General features: G+C 44.4%; 1 protein-coding gene across 4 annotated transcripts in view; it reads left to right on the top strand.

The window, feature by feature from the left end:
- Window positions 1-7422, top strand: part of LOC118359709 (BLOC-1-related complex subunit 6-like) — an 11147-nt gene extending 3725 nt beyond the window's left edge. The window contains exons 1-7 of one of the 4 annotated variants that reach the window (XM_035738336.2): window positions 1221-1294; window positions 1697-1732; window positions 3503-4146; window positions 4364-4730; window positions 5166-5335; window positions 5966-6049; window positions 6185-7422. In XM_035738336.2, coding sequence (XP_035594229.1) covers window positions 3514-4146; window positions 4364-4730; window positions 5166-5335; window positions 5966-6049; window positions 6185-6310 — 1380 coding nt within the window. In that variant the 5' untranslated portion in view covers window positions 1221-1294; window positions 1697-1732; window positions 3503-3513 and the 3' untranslated portion in view covers window positions 6311-7422. Of the gene's footprint in view, window positions 1-1220; window positions 1295-1696; window positions 1733-3502; window positions 4147-4363; window positions 4731-5165; window positions 5336-5965; window positions 6050-6184 lie in introns of those variants that run through there. The other 3 variants (XM_035738335.2, XM_035738337.2, XM_035738334.2) reach the window with 3 other exon arrangements.
- The last annotated feature ends 1839 nt before the right edge of the window (window positions 7423-9261 follow it).

Genomic DNA, 9261 nt, shown 5'->3' with positions numbered 1-9261 from the left:
ATTAATGACGTTCTATTTCTGCGGTACAGTTGATAACCATGGCAATGAACGCTAAGATGCCAACCTTATGAAGCACAAATGCATATCACTCTGTATTGGCCTAGCTCTACTGCTCACCCTTGACCCATAATCCTCTACTGTTTTTACTGCCTCAGCATACTGCACCTTCTGTTCGACACTGACCCTGGCAACCTCAACCTGTCTCTCTTGCACTGGGCACTTCTGATCCCCAGCAACATGGGCACCCCCACAATTGACACACAGTTTTTCCACTGATACTACACATTTGTTTGTTTCATGTGCTCCTGCACACTTCTCACATCATGGAATCTCCCTCCTACACACTGCTGCAATATGACCATAAGCTTGATATCTAAAACACCATAGTGGGTTCGGCACAAAAGCTCTCACGGGATAACTGACATATCCTAACGTGACTTTCAGGTAAAGACCTTCATGTCTTAAAGTAATGATGGACTGTTGTTTCTCTTTGCTTATTTGAGCTGTTCTTGCAATAATATGGACTTGGTATTTTACTAAATAATGCCATTTTCTGTATACCACCCCTACCTTGTCAGAACACAACTGATTGGCTCAAATGCATTAAGAAAGAAAGAGAAATCCACAATATAACGTTTAACAAGGCACACCTGTTAATTGAAATGCTTTCACAAAGCTGGTTGAGAGAATGTTAAGAGTGTGCAAAGCTGGTACTGTATAGTGTATCAAAGAATACACAGTGCGGTTTGTACTTGGCACCATTCTTCCTGAAACGCATCTTCCCTCTGCACTCCGCTCTTCTTTTTCTTCCTCGCTGTCCATAATGACGTCTGTTCGTTAACCACGCTATTGCAGTGCCTTCTTCCTCTGTATTGCTTTCAGACCACACGCTGAGGGCGTTTTTCCAAAACCAATCTGTTCCTTAGCCAGACTTTTGGGCTATCTCCGTACTCTCCATGCTTGCTCAACCACGGAATGGCAGTGTCAGCCAATCAGCTCCTTTTGTTGTTCAATACAACGTGCCATTCCGTAATGACTGCTCTGGTTGAGGACAAAAAGGGCAGTTTTCCGGGAAAACTAGCAGTAGCCTTCGATCTTCTCGATGGAGCATTGTGGATAAAGGTACAGTGGAATCCCTGAATTGAAATACGTTTTCTGACCCATATCTCGTACTGGCTCAACGCTGTCTTAATGTAACCATGATTGCGTTCTGACCCCAGTGCAGCTCAGTGTAAACAAGTGTAACTGTAGAGTTGGTGTCTTCTGGCAAACTGACAGCCTGTGTCTTTATGAGGTAAGTTAGCTAACGTTAGCTGTTGTTGGCCAAAGATATTCTTATCTCGTATTGTACTCACTCAACCTTTGTTATATTTGAGTTTTCATGTGTTTATTGGTAGAGGTCGACCGATTAATCGGAATGGCTGATTTAATTAGGGACGATTTCAAGTTTTAGTTTTTGGGCGCCAATTAAAAAAAAATATATATATTATTATTTTTTAACCTTTTATTTAACTAGGCAAGTCAGTTAAGAACACATTATTATTTTCAATGACGGCCTAGGAACGGTGGGTTAACTGCCTTGTTCAGGGGCAGAACGACAGATTTTCACCTTGTCAGCTCGAGGGATCCAATCTTGCAACCTTACAGTTAACTAGTCCAACGCTCTAACCACCTGTCTCTCATTGCACTCCACAAGGAGCCTGCCTGTTACTCAAATGCAGTAGAAGGCAAGGTAAGTTGCTAGCTAGCATTAAACTTATCTTATAAAAAAACAATCAATCAATCATAATCACTAGTTATAACTACACATGGTTGATGATATTACTAGTTTATCTAGCATGTCCTGCGTTGCATATAATCGATGCAACGCTGGGGGATGATTTAACAAAAGCACATTTGCGAAAAAAGCACAATCTTTGGACTACTTTACCTAATCATAAACACTAATCCCTTTCTTCAAATCAATACACAGAAGTATATATTTTTAAACCTGAATAATTAGCTAAAAGAAATCTAGGTTAGCAGGCTATATTAACCAGTTGAAATTGTGTCATTTCTCTTGCGTTCATTGCATGCAGAGTTAGGGTATATGCAATAGTTTGGGCAGCCTGGCTCATTGCGAACTAATTTGCCAGAATTTTACGTAATTATGACATAACATTGAAGGATGTGCAATGTAACAAGAATATTTAGACTTAGGGATGCCACCCGTTAGATAAAATACCGAACTGTTCCGTATTTAACTGAAATAATAAACATGTTGTTTTCGAAATTATAGTTTCCGGATTTGACCATATTAATGACCAAAGGCTCGTATTTCTGTGTGTTATAATGAAGTCTATGATTTGATAGAGCAGTCTGACTGAGCGATGGTAGGCAGCAGCTGGCCCCTAAGCATTCATTCAAACAGCACTTTCGTGCGTTTTGACAGCAGCTCTTCGCAAGCACAGTGTTGTTTATGACTTCAAGCCTATTGGCCTAATGGCTGGTGTAACCGATGTGAAATGGCTAGCTAGTTAGCTGGGTGTGCGCTAATAGCGTTTCAAACGTCACTCGCTCTGAGACTTGGAGTAGTTATTCTCCTTGCTCTGCTAGGGCTGCGGCTTTTGTGGAGCGATGGGTAACGCTGCTTCGAGTGTGGCTGTTGTCGATGTGTTCCTGGTTCGAGCCCAGGTAGGGGCGAGGAGAGGGATGGAAGCTATACTGTTACACTGGCAATACTATAGTGCCTATAAGAACATCCAATAGTCAAAGGTATATGAAATACAAATGGTATAGAGAGAAATAGTCCTATAAATACTCTATTAACTACAACCTAAAACCTCTTACCTTGGAATATTGAAGTCTCATGTTAAAAGGAACCACCAACTTTCATATGCTCTCATGTTCTGAGCAAGGAACTCAAACGTTAGCTTTTTTACATGGCACATATTGCACTTTTACTTCTCCAACACTTTGTTTTTGCATAATTTAAATCAAATTGAACATGTTTCATTATTTATTTGAGGCTAAATTGATTTTTATTGGTGTATTATATTATATTAAGTTAAAATAAGTGTTGTAATTGTCATTATTACAAATACTTTTTTTTTTTTTAATTGACCAATTTAATTGGTATCGGCTTTTTTGGACTTCAATAATCGGTATCGATGTTGAAAAATCATAATCGGTCAACCTCTTTATTGGATTGCGTTGAGCTGCAAAGTAGTATTGTTGACAGTTTAGTTTGGTGGGTCTTCCAATGTATGCTGGCTACCGGTACTGGAAGTTACTTCGACGCAACTAATCCAGTTTGTTGGGACGTTTGGCTGTTGTCAAGAGATTAATAGAAAGCATTGTGTGTAATATGTTAGTCTTTCTCCCACCGTCCCTTGAAAGCAAACAAGCCCCAATTACAAAGAGAAGCTAGAGTCCTAGGTGGGCAAGTTGATGTGCAATGATTTGTTGAATCCAACCCAGTTGTTTATAGTTGTATGTCTGTTATCTAACATATTGAATGCAGCAGGTGGAGGGATGAGCCTCTTCTCTGTGATTGACACATATGTGCCGGAAGCAGCCAATGGGGTGGATACACCAGACTCCCCTGGATCCTGCAGTGAGAATGGCCCGCACATCTACTCCCCTACTACCCCCTCGCAGCTCCTGAAGTTTGGGGGCAGGGTGCCAAGGCCTGGGCACGGATCCCTTGATGGGACCCCTGAAGAGACTGAGAACTGTGTGGATGGAGAGAGAGCATGCCATGTACAAGAAGACCCCATAGACACTCCTCACAACTACATGTCCCATTCGGACAAACAACACAAAGACACGCTCCTATCACAGCCCTCCCGCCCCACTGCCACATGCGCGACAGACACAAACCCACACGCGGCCCCTCAAGACATGTCCCTCACTGGACCCCTCCAAACAGATGAGCCCCTAAATGATGTTCTGTCTAGAGACTCACAGCATACCGCCACCGCAACAAGCATTCCATCCAAAGACACAGCCCCACAGAGGGACACTCCCAGTGCAGACACACTTCCGTCAGAGACAGAACACACAGAGCCTTGTAACTGCTGTTCTGTAGAAACAGAGGAGGAGAAGCAGGAGGAGGAGAGCGAGGAGCAGCATTCAGGAAACACCCAGGCTGAAGTCTCAGCTCAGGTGAGTCTGCCATATTGACTGCTACTGCCCCTGTACATAATCGTTGAAGTGCCAGAGCCAACAGCTCAAGAATAGAAAATTGTACTTTAACCATTGTAATGCGGAAATGTTTTGTTTATGTATAGATTTTTTGACCACCTGCAATAGTAAGGATAATATATGTGTGTGTTTGTTCATACGTCTGGTACCGGTATGTAAGACTGCCTCTTCCTCTCAGCTTACAGAGGAGCCCTCAGCAGCAGCTCCCAGCCCAAGCTCTGGCCCAGCCAAGAGGAATTCATCAGACAGCAGCCCCTGCCCGCCCCACGTCATGGCCCAGGTGCATGTGCGGAACGTCCCAGAGCGGGAGCGCATCGTCCGGGGCATGCAGGACAGCAAGAGTCTGGATGAGATCAGCCAGGCGTGCGGGGGAGGGGGTGGTGGCCGGGGGGGCCAACCAGAGGGCCGCAGGGCCACCATCTCCTCTGCCCTGGAGCTGGAGGGAACAGTCAGCCACGACGGGGACCTGACTCACTTCATCTGCCGCAACCTGGAGCAGAAGATCAAGATGAGCTCCAAGCCCAGCCTGGACTGTGACTGTGACTGTGAGTATAACACCGGAGGACGGATGGTTATTCTCCTGGGTTGTTTTCATTAGGAACCAAACTGTCTAAAACAGGGAGAGATCACCTGAACTTGTCCAGTAAGATACACTTGTTTTCTGTTGCAAAATGTTTTGCTACGGTTTACCTGAATACGACCCTGGTGATCAGTGAAATGCTGATTCACAAACGGCCTTTTCTGTTATGATTTCAGTGATGTGTCAGTGTTAGAAGCTGCAGTTGAAGGCCGAGTTCCAAATCAAATAAATTCTTCCCCTTTCCTCTTGTGATTAGATTAGCATCCTCAGGATGGGTGGGAGGACGGATGAGTGTCCTAGCACTGCTTGGATGAGGGAGGCTGATTTGGTTTGCTTTGTAGACTGTCGAGATAAGGTAGTAATTTCCTGTGTGTTTCTGTCTCTCTCTTTCTGTGTCCAGCGGACTGCTCGGGTTCCATCAGTAGCAGGGGTCGGGGGTCGTCGTTGCGGCAGCCGGCAGACATCCCTCCCATCGACCCTGCTGTCCTGGTGGACCTACAGAGACACACTCAGGATGTTGCCCACAGTGTGGAGCTGATGATGCGCAGCCTCAACGGAACCATCCAGAATGTACGTGAGCTCAGTTTGTTCACAAACATGGACCATTTTGATCTGCGTTCAACTATCCTTTTAGTCCTACCCTGATATACATTGCAAGTTGCTGATATTAAGGGTTTGCTATTAAGGGTCTGGTATGTTAATAGCTGAGTTTACAAAACATTAAGAACACCTGCTTTCCATCAAACAGGTGAATCCAGGTGAAAAGCTATGATCCCTTATTAATATCACCTGTTAAATCCACTTCAATCAATGTAGATGAAGGGGAGGAGACGGGTTAAAGAAGGATTTTTAAGCCTTGAGACATGGTTTGTGTATGTGTGCCATTCAGAGGGTGAATGGAAAACACAAACAATTTAAGTGCCTTTGGTATTAGGTGTTAGGTGTTAAGAAGTGCAACATTGCTGGGTTTTTCAAACTCCACAGTTTCCAGTGTGTTTCAAGAATGGTCAACTGACAACTGTGGGAAGCATTGGAGTCAACATGGGCCAGCATCCCAGTAGAACGCCTTCGACACGTTGTAGAGTCCATGCCCTGACGAATTGAGGCTGTTCTGAGGTTAAAAGGGGGTGCAACTCAATGTTAGGAAGGTGTTCCTAATGTTTGTACACTCAGTGTATGTCTTTATCTGTGTGTGTCCAGATGACAGCGCTGAGTGTGGGATACATCCAAACCTACAGAGACTCCGTGGACAGCCTGGGGGAGTCTGTTGACATGAGCATAAAGGTGAGAGAAGAGCGAGCTTGGCTAGACCTGAGTCAAATTATGATCAATGGCAATGGCAATCATGGATGCTTGTTGTGTCATAAGTATATGATGTGTGCTCACTTCCTCCATGTATTCCATCGTGTGTGTTCATAGGGAATGTACACGCTGATGGCGCGCTGTGAGGAGCTTGACCATTCCATGCAGCCTATCCACACCCTGGCTGCCCAGATCCGGGACATCAAGCGCACCCTGGATGCCCTGGAAGCTATTTGCAAGTAGCCCCTCCACCCTGGAGACCCCTCTCCCCCAGAGACCCTTGTCCACTGCAAACACTTTGTTAACCTAATGACCCCCCTGGAATCACTGCTACTAATCATGCCAGCTTCATGGGTGATCTACATTAACCCCCTCTCCTCACACCTCCCCGTGGAGACGCCCCTCCCCTGAGATCCTCGCTCGGCTAGGAGCCCTCCACCTGACAGAACTGGAAGGAAACGGAACACTTGATGCTTTTCTTAATGTACTCCCGTCCGATCCACTTGGTTCAGATTGCACTAACTGCTGCTGCCCACACGGTGGCACTCTCTCCCTCAAGTTATCATTACTCATTGTGTATCTATTATTTAATGTTTTACTTTTCTATTATTTCTGTTTTTTTTCTCTGTATTGTCGGGAAGAGCCTGTTGTTTATGAAGCATGTGCCGAATAAGGTCTGATTTGTATGGAGCATGAGCTTTAGGAACGGTTGTGATAAGATTTAGATGTTAGTCATTTCTTAGGCCGGTTCCTGAAACTGCCTGTGGCAGGTTTTAATAGTGACATGAGACAGCTGAAGGTGTGGGGGTACATATTATATTGTATAAAGGGCAGTCCCTCCATGTTATATACCTGTTAGTTATCAGGCTGTTACCAACCAAAAGCAATTCCCTGTAAAGCTCTCCTCTGTGTTCCCTGGATAGATTGTTGTGCTTTAGGAGACTGTGGTACCTTTTTGTCACGTCACAGGCTGGCTGGTAGGTAGGCCTGTCTCAATTTCTAAAACGTCTATTTGGCTTAAATTGTGTTGCCATGGTGAGAGGTTCTGGACAGCCATTACATGTAACGTGCCCTTACAGGACTTGTATGTTACCAGATGTCGTCAGACCTGCTGAAGACCCACCTAGATAAGGCAGCACCCGCGCACTAGATATAAATGGGCTGTAGGACTTTAGACTTTGGGGGGGGACGCATGTTTGTCTGGGGAGAGAGGGATGGCCTCCTCTAACTACTCTTAATAATATCTCTGTACAATCAGAAGCACCTTTGTGCATATCTTTCTGTAACAAAAAAATGATTTTTGTCCTAAGTGTATATTTTAAGAAAAATAACAAATTTACATGAGCTGCAAAGAGTAGCTGTCTGTTTGTGTTCCTTGTTTGGTTGTGATGATATGAGTGCATAGATACAGGACATCTAGAGTGCATCCAATACATTTTAAATAACATATTAGTACATTTCCACAGAAAAAAAGGCATGATTTATTGTAATCACAGTAGCATGACCAGTAAGAACACAAAGGTAATGTTGAATGGTGAAATCATCTCAGTTGATATGACTGCAGAAACAGATTGTAGAATGTGTGTTTGAGGAAACCAACTTGGGAACCATATTACAACAAAGCCATTCACATGTAAGGAATAGAGAGAAGAAAAGTGTGCAGATTAACAAAAATTAGTACATTTTTATGATTTCAGATACTCTTATCCAGAGCAAGTAGGGTTAAGTGCCTTGCTCAAGGGCACAGTAACAAACTTTTTGTCTAGTCTGCTTGGGGATTCGAACTAGCGACGTTTCAGTTACTAGCCAAATGCTCTTAACCGCTAGGCTACCTACCGCCCCAGAAACATCCAGTACTGCCCTGTTATGAAGTAAACACACACACACACACACAACTGTCGACGAGACAAAGTATGGCAATGTTAACCGCATCCTATGAATAAAAACTGTATTTGTTTGTTTAGACAACAGACTCAAAAAGGATCCACTTTCCAAAATAAAAGTATAATTTTCAGATTTCATTTTTAGAAATAGATCTATTTTGTACCATGCTCCTTTTTTATACACTAATGCGACAGTCTTTAGCCTGACCTGCTAGTCCTGCAGGTTAGTCAGGAGTTCAGGCATAAGTAGCCAGTAGTAGAGGTAGGAGAGGTGCAGTGAGTGACGTTCCACTGTGGTTCAAGAGAGTGAGGGTGGGGCTGGTTTCCTGGTTCAGCTCACTCAATAAGGGGGTATTCAGTCTGGCTGGAAGGGCACTCTGTGCCCTGACCTCAGCCCTGTCCTTGAGGACCTCATCGGTGACTGGCCCCTCCAGGGATTCATAACACTGACACTTTAAGTCCCTCTTCCAGGCCTCCAGGTTGCCATTGTCCAGCTGGTCCGTGACCTGCACCATCTCTACCTTCCTCTCTGTCATCAGAAAGTTGGAGGGCGGCAGGTGCAGGTAGGCAGAGCTCTTGTATTTGTGGCACAAGCAGTGGCCACGCCCCTGGCATAGGGAAACGACTGGTCACGTTGACGGCATACGGGCCCAGAACCTCAAGCATGAATGTGGCTAGCTCTGAGCAGGCTCTCTGGGGGGAGAGACAGACAGAGGGGAAATGTCATTCGCAAACCTCAGACACAGTTACATTAGTATGACTGACAATGTATGGAATATTTAAGAGATCTGAGTCCTTGTCAATAGCGACCTGTCATTCAGGGCAGGTGGGGCAGAGCCCCACATTTTTAGCAATGCCTGTTTTGCATGTTATTTTGGCATTAACACATGTCACATATCAGTTTGCAAACCATGTCAAAAAATGTAATATATCATTGAGTTTATAAAGCTCATTACAATCATGGTCTCTTGTTTTCTTGAATAAGGCAGCTCCAAAACGCAGGTGTTTCATCTAAGCTCAGTGCTTTCTTTGGTGGCGGGGCAAGCCAGCAGAAAATATGGAGCGTTGCGTTGTGATTGATTCAGTGTTTTGTCACTCATGGGGACACTACATCACTGCCAAGTCTAAGGGTATAGATTGAAAATTCAAGCCCCTTGGCTGCTGCCATCGAGTTACATTAGAAGTGCCCATCCAAGAAGGATCAAGGTCGTTGGCCACAGATAAAATTACGTCAAATCATGTTATATGTTGTCGTGACGTTGTATTAGTTAATGTGACGACTGTTGTTCATCGAATGATTAAAGTTTCTAA

This window comes from Oncorhynchus keta, chromosome 27 (genome assembly GCF_023373465.1).
Source record: "Oncorhynchus keta strain PuntledgeMale-10-30-2019 chromosome 27, Oket_V2, whole genome shotgun sequence".
In the NCBI taxonomy this organism is placed as follows: domain Eukaryota; kingdom Metazoa; phylum Chordata; class Actinopteri; order Salmoniformes; family Salmonidae; genus Oncorhynchus; species Oncorhynchus keta.
The sequence above is the reverse complement of the archived record's forward strand: the minus strand, read 5'-3'. Positions and strand labels throughout refer to the sequence as shown.